Below are 12856 nucleotides of genomic sequence, written 5' to 3'. Positions count from 1 at the left end.
ACTTACATTGAAACAGTAGGTTTAATGAAATTTGTATCTTAATAAGCCACTATAAGTTATACTGGCAGCCATTCATCAATTAGCTTGGTACTGAGCAAAAGCTTTTACATGAAAGCTGCCCAATTGTGTAAACAAAATTAAAGAAACTTATGTGATTGTGAAGTTTCACTCTTAAAAATATACTTGTTAATTTGAATGAAAGAGCAAATATTTTAAAAAATACACACAAAATTTTAAACATCATTTTGCGGTTAGATTTATTTGAATATGTACAACTAAGCAGATGAGATCATTCTTTGTTAACTTATAATGAAAATTAGACAACATGAAGAAAGTGCACAAAGAAGGCATACATTTTGATACTCTCATCTCAACAAAAGGCAATATATATCTGCACGTCAGATGTAGGTTGCATGTAGCCTGTTCTTGTTAAACTAAACAATAAAAAACACCTATACATTCTAAGCAACACAGCACACTTAAATACGAGAACAGAGGCAGTCTTTCTGATTGAATGTCTAAATTCTCATAAATCCACCATATCTCTTATCAAATTCAGGAACTTCTTTGGAATAAATTTCACCATCTTCATCAGAAGGAATGACAGCATCGTTCCAACGTTTCATAAATCCACCATATCTTTTTTGGTAATCTGGTTTTCCAAATCTTCTCATGAAGCCTCCATATCTTTTTTGCAATTCTGGTAAATCTTCTAATTCAGAGATTCTCTTAAATCCATTCATGAATCCTCCATACCGCTTTGTGATTTTGCTATGGTTGTCAGTGTTGATGTTATCTAGGTAATGCTTCTGTTCATTAAGTTCCCTCAAGTTGAGCAGCTCTCGCAGAATGTCAGTAGATTCTACTGATGAAGGGCTCTCAATGTCCTTCTTCATAAACCCTCCATAGCGCTTACTCAGTATCTCTCTTCCTTTATTTTCATCATCAACTTCAGAAATGTATGCATCATTGCTGTCCGCTTTTTTCATGAAACCTCCATAACGCTTTATGAAGCCGCCATATTTTTTATTCAAAAGTAGGTGTTGTTCTTCCTTCTCTTTGTCACTCTTAGGAGAACTTTGACTGTCATCGTGAGCTTCCTCCAGCTCCTTACACATTTCCCACGCCTTTCCTGGTGGCAGTTTACCTTCACACTCTAATGTACAACCCTGAAATAAAACAGCATTTGTGGATCAAAGAATAGAGAATTCATAGTGAAGAGCAGCATGATGGACAAGTGAAGGAGACAGCAATGACCTAACAAGTTTCTAAATCTTAATTAAAATGGGGCAGCAGGTCTGGCAGCATCTGTAGGAATGGAAATGGAGTTAATGTTAAAAGTCAAAAATCATTTTTTGACAGAACTGAAGGGAGGTAGAAATGTCTTTTTTGTTGTTGTTGAAAGGGGAAAAGAGAAAAGAATGAAAGGAAAGCTCTAGAATAAGATAGAATGCAAGAGAAGTTAAATCACAAAAAACTGTCATGGAACAAAGAGCAAAGGGAATGGAAATAGTTGTAGCAAAAAACCTTTCTCCCTCAGAGTGAGCAAAAATAGCAGCATAATTAACAACACTTTCCAAAACCAAAAACACAAGTTACAGATCAGCACATGATAGAAATAACTGAAAATGATGGGCAGAATGCAATATCTGAAATTTTTGAACACAGTTTTAAGTCCAAAATGCTATGAAGTATCTAATTAGAAGAGGAATTCACGTTAACAATCATTACATTCATTTCGTGGTTTGGTCCATTACCTTTTGTCATTTAATTTCTCCTACCCTATACTGTCCCAGACCTCTTCATTCCCACTTTCAATGGCAGAAAACCAACAAATTTTTACCTTTTTTTTAAACCACAACCATCTGATGAAAGGAGCAGTGCTCCAAAAGTTATTGCTTCCAAATAAACCTGTTGGACTATAACCTGGTGCTGTGCGATTTTTAACTTTGTACACCCCAGTCTAATACCAGCATCTCCAAATCATGATTAGCTTTTTTCAGTTCTGAAGAAGAGTCATATTCAATCCTAAACATAAAATTTATTTCTCTCTTCAGATTCTGACAGACCTGCTGAATATTTCTTGCACTTTATGTTTTTATTTCAGATTTCTAGCATCCAAAATATTTTACTTTTATACTACTATAATGGAAAATTAACAAAATTAACATTTACACTGAAATCCATTTACTCTGAAATCTGAAAGACAATGCTTTTCTAAAAGTAAAACTTTCTGACACTTTGCTGAAGTCTGCAGTCGAGGGACAGCTTGTCTCTACGGCACGTTGTAAACATTCAACAAGAGAAAAATATAACAAGGGAATGAAAAGAACAACAACTCAAATCTTCACAGCCTTTGTCCTTGAGAGCGTGATAAGGAACAGTATAAAACAAGTATATGACTTATGCTCAGGGTCCTTGCACAAGGCATTGTTTTCAAGTGCAGGTTGCCCTCTGAAATACAGAGGTTAAAAAAATTAATAAAGCACTTTTTGGTTGCTCTTGCTAATAATTGAGTTGAGTCAATTTAATTTCCATGACTTGGGGGCTCGTCTGGGATCCCGTGACTGGAGAAGATTCTGAAGATTCCCAGGAGGTGCAGGTGCCAGCACCTTGAATTCACTTCATCTCAAGTGCTGAATTGGCCCTTTAGCGTGAGAGGACTGGGAATCTGTGGATCGCCCTAGCATCGGGGTCCGAACTGAATAGGGTAGGGGTAAGAGTCGTGGCTTAAGTAATCCTATATAGAGACTCATTCTAAGAGAATAAATTAATCAGGAAAAGGGTTCAGTAAACTCTTGTGTGATATTTGAGCAAAACCCAAGGGAAAGGGATTGCCATATCTAGAGTGTTTAAGAGACAGTAAGTTTGAGGGTGGTTTTAGACTTGGAACCACCACTGGCTGAGTTGGATTCGCCAAAGACGTACCGGGTACATGGTTTCTTGGTTTACGAAAACCAAGGCAATGTGATGGATGTGCCCAATGTGAGAGGGGAGCTCTGGGAGGTAAAAAGCAAGTCAAAGGGAAAAAAATAACGGTACTGCGAGCGAGAGAGAGAGAGCTGATCACTTTTCCAGTAACACTGAAAATGGGCTCTGGCAAGAGCAAACAAAAAGAGGGTCCACAGAGGACTTGGAATGGCAACCAAAAATACAGTACATGTTAAAGAATTATGTCCCAGAGTCTGTAAAGCAGTTAGAATTATGGGTCAAGGAATGTGATTTTCCGATGGGGGTAAGTTTTAGTAAAAGGCAGTTGGAAATATTGAGGTCGAGGTTGGAGGAGAGAGAGGAGAAATGGAAGGGAAAAATAGAACCTGTGAATTGGAGTGCTTATAACATGTGGAAGGCTGAGGCTGATATCAGGGAAAGGAAATCTCAGGTAAAAGATAGATCGAATACGTGTACAAACACCAGTGTACATGCAGATATTCACGGAAAACAACCTAATGAAGCTGTACAGTGTCTTAAGTCTGTTTCAGATCCTGACTTTGATGACTGCCCTCCGAGACCTACAGGTCCCTACGAGAAATGCCTGGCGAAGGTTCCACGTCAGCGGCCACCGCCTCAGGGTCTGCTGAATCACTAGTAGCATCTCGTACCCGCAACAGATTGAAGCACGAAGCCCAAGAGAAGTATAAATGGCCAGCCGCAAAAGTCCATGCCAGAGCAGCCAACCCACAAGCGGTGCAGAATGGAGACTTTAATGCTTTTGTTGTTGCACTGGCAACTGCTTGTAGGGAAGCATTCCCAGTGCGAATGGACATGATCAAAATTGCCATGTGTAAACAACGAGAAGGTGAGACAGTGTCCCAGTACCTTACGTGCCTCAATGAAGCCCATAACGCTCGTAGTGGACTGAGACCACCTGAGGACATAACGGTGGCAGAGATCATGCCTTATGAAGCACACCTTAGGAACAGCTTCATCAATGGAATGAAAGACGAAATAGCGAAAAAGGCAAAGGATATATGTATTACCTGGGACATGGGAAAGCTGAATTTGATAGAACAACATGTGATTCATGCTGAAAAACTGCAGAACCTAAAGATGGAACAGCAAGCACATAAAGCTTACTATGATGCAGATGGTTGCCCAGCCGTTGAGGGAGGTGCTGCAGAAAAAGAGCGTGGAAGAGATGCATGCAGAGGTTGATCTGGCGGGTGCTTTGTTTGTGAAGCAATGGACCACTGGGCGAGACAGTGCCCACACAAACAGCCTCAATTGGCTCTGGAGACTGGACTGCAGGATGACTGACAGGGGAAGGCTAAGGTGGAGGTGGACAGCCTACAAGGTACAGATAAACCTCTTTCCTTTATGCTTGGCAACGAAGACTCACTTATGCTGATCTCTTCTACTAACCTTACATGCACTGAAACAAGTCCCACCCCCATATTGAGCACTGAGATTGCAGAGTATGTTCAGTACAATGATGATGCGCACAAGTCAATGCCTACCTCTATGTTATATGTGGAAGGTACACCAGTTACCTTTTTTGGTAGATACAGGGGCATCCCGGAAAGGCTTAATAGTGACAATGGGATACAATTTGTCAATAATGCCTTACAGCAAGATCAGTGATTATTTGGGAATAAACATGAGACAACATGGTGCCTACCACCCAGCGAGCGGTGGGGCAGTGAAAAGAGAAAATGCTACCCTAAAAAATAAATCGACAAAATGTTGTGAGGAACTAGGGGTGGCATGGACAAAGGCACTTCCAATTGTGCTGATGTATATGAGATCTAAGAGGAGAGGAAGAGCTAATCTTAGCCTGTTTGAGATTTTGTTTGGTAGGCTACCCAATACAGGAATTGACCCAAGACCGAAGGTAAGACAGATAACAGGCCACTGTGAGGATGAGATGTTGTGTTACTGTATGAAACTCTCTACACTTTTGTCTGAAATACAGAATCAAGTGAAAGCTACCCCAACCAGTGGAAGGGAAGCTGTATAGTTTTGTGAAAGAGTTCAAGAGGAAAAACTGGAAAGCGAAAGGTTGGCTGCGACTGTTTAAAATGCTCCTTATAACATAGAAAGAAGTACCTTCCACTGAAATGGTGCAGCATCTTTTCTCTTTATTCCCATCCTTATCAGAGTCTGAATCAGATTGTCAGTCAATGTGTGCAATTTTCTTGGGAACTGGATCTAGACTATCAAATCTCATTTTATAGAAAATCTTTACAATCAGCAAATGTTTAACCAACTGGCATATATGTATCTTCTCCCACTTTCTTTTAACTGGCTCTGTAGATTTTTAAAAATCTGGCTCTTTTTTTTTGTTGTCCTGGTTGTCATAAAATGACAAAGTGGGGGGAAAATGTAATGGAAAATTAACAAAATTAACATTTACTCTGAAATCTGAAAGACAATGCTTTAGTAAAATTAAAACTTTCTGACACTTTGCTGAAGTCTGCAGTCGAGGGATAGCTTTGTCTCTGTGGAACTTTGACAAGAGAAAAATATAAGAACAGTATATCCACAACAAGGGAATAAAAAGAATAACAACTCAAATCTTCAAAGCCTTTGTCCTTGAGAGCATGATAAGGAACAGTATAAAACAAGTATATGAATTATGCTCAGGGCCCTTGTACAAGGCATTGTTGTCAAGTGCAGGTTACCCCTCTGCAATATAGAGGTTAAAAAAATTAATAAAGCTCTTTTTGGTGCTCTTGCTAATAATTGAGTCGAGTCAATTTAGTTTCCATGACAACTACATATTAAAGTTGTTATTTTTTCTTTGGATACATTTAAACAACTAGGTTGTACCTGTAAAGACTGGACATAGTTGCAACCATCTGGTAGTTTTTGACTACCTAATCCAATCAGACCTATTTTCTTTACAAGATATCTAACTGCAAATATTGCCTGTACACATTGGGTGAGGGTTATAATTCATTAGAAACAACTTCAACTGTATCCGAATGTTAACATCAGTTTAGTATTGGGCAACTGATAAACATGTATATAAACTCAACTAAGCAAGATGTAACAGAAAATGAATGCATGTGAGTAACATCTCTGATTATTGACTTGGGATTGACATGGCTGATCTCATTTCATGTTATCTGAACCCTTCCATCTAACTGCTGTTTTACATCACATTAAATGTTATTTTTGAATAAGTTTTATAAGATTAGATTAGATTAGATTACTTACAGTGTGGAAACAGGCCCTTCGGCCCAACAAGTCCACACCGCCCCACCGAAGCACAACCCACCCATACCCCTACATCTACCCCTTACCTAACACTACGGGCAATTTAGCATGGCCAATTCACCTGACCCGCACATCTTTGGACTGTGGGAGGAAACCGGAGCACCCGGAGGAAACCCACGCAGACACGGGGAGAACGTGCAAACTCCACACAGTCAGTCGCCTCTGGCGGGAATTGAACCCGGGTCTTTGGCGCTGTGAGGCAGCAGTGCTAACCACTGTGCCACCGTGCCGCCCACTATGCCTTTTTTGTATTTTTGTTTAAAAGAAAGTGGGAGAAGATACATATATGCTAGTTGGTTAAACATTTGATGATTGTAAAGATTTTCTATAAAATGAGATTTGATAGTCTAGATCCAGTCCCCAAGAAAATTGCACACATTGACTGATAATCTGATTCAGGACTGTGGCACGGTGGCACAGTGGTTAGCACTGCTGTCTCACGGCGCCAGAGACCCGGGTTCAATTTCCACCTCAGGCGACTGACTGTGTGGAGTTTGCACGTTCTCCCCGTGTCTGCGTGGGTTTCCTCCGGGTGCTCCGGTTTCCTCCCACAGTCCAAAAATGTGCAGGTCAGGTGAATTGGCCATGCTAAATTGCCCGTAGTGTTAGGTAAGGGGTAAATGTAGGGGTATGGGTGGGTTGCACTTCGGCGGGGCGGTGTGGACTTGTTGGGCCGAAGGGCCTGTTTCCACACTGTAAGTAATCTAATCTAAATCTAAAAAAAGGACTCTGATAAGGATGGGAATAAAGAGAAAAGATGCTGCACCGTTTCAGTGGCGGGTACTTCTTTCTATGGTTAGGTATTATCTAATTAGATATGACTTAAGCTTGATTACTGCAAGATAGTTCATATCCTAATACTAAAATCTTTCATCCTAAAAATCACAAATATCATATCTCTATCAGAGAGAAAGTTAATGAGTTTACAGTACTGAAATGTAATTTTTCAATGGTGCAGCTTCAGTAATAAACATCACATGACAATGGCTTGCCATATATGTAACTTCCTTATAATTGGGTAAGGTGCTGTTAGCCATGAATTAAATGTTTGTACAGCAAAAGTGAGTTATGCAGATGCTGTAGATTAGAATCTAGAGTGTGGTACTGGAAAAGCACAGCAGGTCAGGCAGCATCTGAGGAGCAGGAACATCGTTCCTTTTGCCCGAAATGTCGATTTTCCTGCTCGACGGATGATGCCTGACCTGCTGTGCTTTTTCCAGCACCACACTCTCAACTTAAATGTTTATAAGTTAAGTAAACAATTACGCTTTAGCTAAGATGATTCTGAAAATTGAACTTAATTTCTAGACATGATTTCTTACAGTCCCCCTCTCCCCAATGCAGATGCAATTATTTAAAACCAAGAAGTTGACCACTAATGAGAAAATTAAGATAACAATAAAGAACTGTGAACTGGACCTCATCTAGAAACAATAAACTCATTATGCACAATTGGCAGACGTTGCCTCAGTACCATCATCATGAATGGCCAATAGTTATCTTCAATGCTCGGCATAAAGCCGGTTTTCAATTTGGCCATTGTTCATACAGAGAATCCTTTACAAGAAGAGCTTCTTTTTGTCATTGAAATTGCAGATGTGCAGGCCTCAAACAGGTTGGCTTACCATGGGGACTGCTAAGGGATCCACAATGTGTATGTTTCCACTCTTGATTAATTATAATGTTCCTCTTTGTCGTTTATCTTGAATCAGTTGAAAAAAAAACAAAAAAAACCCAGAAATTGTGGGGAATACTCAGCACATTTGGCTGTGTCTGTGGAGAGAGATCAAAGTTATCATTTCATTTTGAGTAACTCTTCCTCAGAACTAATGGTAGCTAGGAAAAAAGTTGTTTTTTTAATGCAGAAGTGTAGGAGGAGTGGTAAGGAATAAACGATAGATGGAGCAAGAGCCCAAGAAGCAAGGGAAAAACAAATGGACAGACAAAGGAGTAGTCAATGATTAATTTCAGAGAATTACTAATGACTTCAACACACCACCGTGTTCCCTGGCCAAAATCTGTCTCAGGCTTGCTGCAATGCTGCAGCTTAGCTCAACTGGAAGAACAACACCTCATTTTTCACTTGGGGATTCTGCAACTTCTGGACTCAATATTGAGTTCAACAATTTATGGGTTGAGGCACCTCCTTCCATGTCCTTACCTCAAATCCAACACACCAGGCGTTATCACATGGTCTACTTCACACACAACCCATTGTTAGTAACTAATGGTTCATTCTCTTAGGCTAATTATTATCAACTCCTTTGTTCTCTCTCCTTGGGCTCTAATCTCCACCTATTGCTTACTCCTTAACCCCCCCCCCCCCCCCCCCACCGCATAAAGAAACAACTCTTTCCTGAGCTACCATTAGTTCTGAGGAAGGGTAATTGGACCCAGAAATTTAACTCTGATTTTGCTTTTCCAACAATTTCTGTTTTTGTTTCTGATTTCCATCATCCGTAGTACTTTCAGTTTTAATCAAGATAAATGACATTTGGCGAACTGTTATTGATATAGTAATGTTCATCATATTCTGTTACATGAATGGGTGAACTTTTGTAAAATAACTTTGTTTGGTTGGAAGTCTTTTCACATTGTAAAACTGCACACAACAGGATTCTGAACACACATTGTTTAACCAAGTTGGTTTCCTCTATTGCCGAATGTATCCCACATATTTATGGAACCATATTCAGTCTAAGAATCGAGTCGAGGCATTGAACGGTATTTACCTATGAATATTGTTGTCATCTCAGGGAAATTCACCTCCTCCCCGGCCTGATCGACATTTATTACCCATCTCTACAATGTAGTGGTTGGTCTTTTAATGCTCACTACATCATATACCACAAAAAATGAAACTTGCGTTTTCTAATGAATCGGATGTATTTATACAGTATTCGATTTCCAGACATCATTCTCCTAGTGTTATTTAAATGTGTAACCCTGATAAGACTTACAGTGCACCGATCGCTCGGTCTTTTTCTGATACACTTTCGCAACTGAGAAATGTGACAGCAAGCCAGAGGACTTCGGATTGACACGGCAAACAGTTGGTTGCAATTTTTTTTAAGAAACTGATGATTTCCACGGTGATGATTGTGGCCAGGTTGCCTTCCAACACCACTTCCTGAAAAATGTTACTTTCCAGTATGCATGGTTAGTAGACAATTACGACAATTCTTATATTTTACACACAAAACCAAAAAAAATGCTGGAGAAGGGTCACTGAACTCAAAATGTTAACTCTACTTTCCCTCCACAGATGCTGCCAGATCTGAATTTCCCCATAATTTCCGCGTGGTTTAGTTCTCCAGCACGCACAGCTCTTTATTTTATCCTATAGTTTATAACCTACCACATTTCTTGCACTCTGTTGGTAGGTTTCCAAGGTCTTCTGCTTTCAGGTGAAACATATAAATATAATTATACTAAATTTCATAAACCTTCCACAGCGTTCGGAAAACCACGCTAAATTAAATTATTTGTTAACTTACATCATCTTCTGGTATTACACCATTGATTTGTTGAGAGCTATTTGTGAACACTAAGTCCAATGACGGCGGGTCTACCCCAAGCGTTCCTGGTAAAATAGCTGAGGATGAACATAGCTGAAAATGTGTTGCTGGAAAAGCGCAGCAGGTCAGGCAGCATCCAAGGAACAGGAGAATCGACGTTTCGCGCATGAGCCCTTCTTCAGGAGAATGAGCATAGCCCCAGCATCTACACCGTGGGGCACACCGCCGCTCATACATTGCGACTCCGTATTCTAAACACTTCTAATACACCACCCAACGATTTTTCACTGAATTTAGATGTCCATTGTCTTATTTTAAAACACGCCCATCACTTGCACTGTAGAGGATATCTACAATATTCGAGATTGCATTACAGCTTTTCTCCAAAACTAGTCAATTAGTAGTATTTGGCCTGGAGCAAAATGAAATCCCGCCAAGGTCTACGGGGAAACTGGATTGAGGCCAAATCAGATTATCGAAGGGTTGGTTGTATTTATTTCCTAGTCTTTACGAAAAAGTACGGGAACAAAAAATACCGAATCGATTATTAAAGACCAACGCGCAATGTTTAGTTTCAGTGCGTAAGTGTTTTTTTTAATTCTTGCGGACCGATGCTGTTGATTATTATGAGGAGGAAATCGAAATGTAATATTTGCCTGGAGTCCTCCTTGTGGAAGGCTGAACTGCGTGGCATTCCACGGTAAACTTGCTGCAAATAGCCACAGTCCGCGATAGTTGGCGCTCCTGGAACTTTAGAAAGCGTCCAGTTCTGTTCCTAGTGCCTTTAGAGACTTTGAGCTTTTGTCTTTGGTATCAGAAATGCAGCGGGGTGTTTAATCATTATATCCTTATCATTATTGTGACAAAGTAATAGCTGTGATTAACAACTTTACAGAATCGTAGCTTTCTCTCTCATTGTTTGTGGTGGTATATTTAAAGTTCCTTTTCCATCTCACCTTGAGATATACAGAGTTAAAAATCACACAACATCAGGTCATAGTCCAACAGGTTTAATTGGAAGCACACTAGCTTTCGGAGTGATGCTCCTTCATTAGGTGATAGTGGAGGGCTCGATCATAACACAGAATTTATAGCAAAAATTTGCAGTGTGAATTTACACTGCAAATTTTTGCTATAAATTCTGTGTTACGATCGAGCCCTCCACATTCACCTGATGAAGGAGCGTCGCTCCGAAAGCTAGTGTGCTTCCAATTAAACCTGTTGGACTATGACCTGATGTTGTGTGATTTTTAACTTTGTACACCCCAGTCCAACACCGGCATCTCCGAATCATGAGATATACAGGCATTCTTCACGTACGCTTTCGCGCAGAGTTTACCCACCTCCCTTTCAAGCACCCTTCACTGCTAATGCAGAAAGCGCTACCGTTACAAATACATCACTTTGTTAAATCAAACGAGAGTGTAAATGTGGAAATCAGTCATTGGATTTGCCAAAATCTAAGTACTGGTACATGAGACCCTACATGTCCATTCTTTGGCTACACGGACGCAAACGACCTTCTGTAACCAGGTTTTGGTCGATAACATAAACTTCATATTAGAATTCGGCTATCACACACGGGGTTGCTGAAGCGGTGAGGGTGGCGGGGCAGTTTAAACTTACCAGCGGGTTAAACTCTGTCAAATGACCGGCCAATTGGTAGGCGCAGTAAGCACAGTCCTGGTCGCAGTCTGCCCCGACCCCCATCAAGGAGGCACACAAGGCCAACACCAGGCAATGGCACTTCCACAGTACCGCCATGAGCTGCAAATATAGGACAGAAAACAAAATATACTTAGTGGAAATACTCAAACGCGTGCCTTCAAACTTTAAACTTCATTCTGCGTTGGTTCAAACACATTTCAGACCTTCCCATCGCGTCAATAAAAAAAATGACGGTTTGGAATATTTTCTATTCTATCTATAAGTTACATAAATATTCCAGCTTTTATAGAAGTAAACCCACAAAGAGCCATTTTGTAAAATGAAGATATTTATTGGGAGATGAGACAGTAAGGGCTGCATATGCTGGAAGTCAGAGTCAATAGATGTGAAGCTTGAAGAGCACAGCAGTTCAGATAGCATCCGACAAGCAGGAAAGTTAACGTTACGGCCGAAACCATTCGCCATATGTTATCAGGAGAGGTTCGGTTAATCGGCCAGACCGCCACCTCCCCCAACCACACCTCCCCCCCCCCCCCAGTACAAACTATATTCAAAACAATTTTTTAGGATCCGCCAATTATATGTGACTGTAATAGAATAAGACACTTAGACAACTATTCCGCAGCAACACAATCCGTCAAACGTAAATACATTGCAAAATAGGAGATTAGCAAAGCATGAAAATTCAGTTTTCATTTCATTCCTCCCCTCGCCATCTCAATCGGAAGAGTTCATTTCGAAAGCGTTCTTCACTCCGAATGCACTACATTCGCCACGCTAAAGGATCAAATATTGCGTGAAGTTATTTAAATCGAAACAATACAACCACAGAATATTGCAGTTGCAGTGAATTTTCGAAGTTGTATTTGTGCCATAAACACAAAGGCGAGTCTCAGAAGACATACTATCTTGCCTTACCTCTGTTGTAGCCTCTCTGAAAATGAAACTGGTCTGAAGCTGGACGTGGCTTTTCCGCCTCTTGCAGACTTCAGCTGGTATTTATAGCGGAATGCGTCGATCTCCGGAGACGACCTAGCAAACAGACAAATACCCTGCAGTTATAACAAACAGTTCACCAGGCTACTGATACCCGACGCGCCCGCACGCCTTTAAATAAGGGCGGGTCACTGTGGATACTTGTCAATCCCTTATCCATGAGGTCAGGTTGCTAACAGTTATAGCGGTCGGGATGGAAACTACGCTATTACAAGAAGCAACAATCCAGTTGCCTGCAAAGTCCCATGACGCAGAACACCAGGATTTTTGATGACACATTTGCCACCTACGGGACAAATATACTGCAGGATCTAGCTGGAAAACAAGTGTGGATATATAAATGAGGGATGATTGATAACTCCAGTTTTTTTTTCACAAACTGTGTAAAATGAGACATTCACATTCCGATACCATCCTCCCCCCCCCCCCCCCACAACAGCGGCCTCTCTCAGACC

General features: G+C 40.6%; 1 protein-coding gene across 1 annotated transcript; it reads right to left on the bottom strand.

The window, feature by feature from the left end:
• Window positions 1–240: 240 nt before the first annotated feature.
• On the bottom strand, window positions 241–12513 carry penkb (proenkephalin b). Its single transcript, XM_043688396.2, has 3 exons — window positions 12324–12513; window positions 11364–11504; window positions 241–1169 (listed from the first exon to the last, which is right to left on the bottom strand). The coding sequence occupies exons 2-3, from the start codon at window positions 11499–11501 to the stop codon at window positions 519–521; spliced, it is 789 nt and encodes a 262-aa protein (XP_043544331.1). The 5' UTR covers window positions 11502–11504; window positions 12324–12513; the 3' UTR covers window positions 241–518.
• Between the last annotated feature and the right edge of the window lie 343 nt (window positions 12514–12856).

The sequence above is a fragment of the Chiloscyllium plagiosum genome, unplaced genomic scaffold, assembly GCF_037043375.1.
Source record: "Chiloscyllium plagiosum isolate Xiang-an unplaced genomic scaffold, Cpla_swu_hap1 HiC_scaffold_4, whole genome shotgun sequence".
NCBI classification, from domain to species: domain Eukaryota; kingdom Metazoa; phylum Chordata; class Chondrichthyes; order Orectolobiformes; family Hemiscylliidae; genus Chiloscyllium; species Chiloscyllium plagiosum.
The sequence above is the reverse complement of the archived record's forward strand: the minus strand, read 5'-3'. Positions and strand labels throughout refer to the sequence as shown.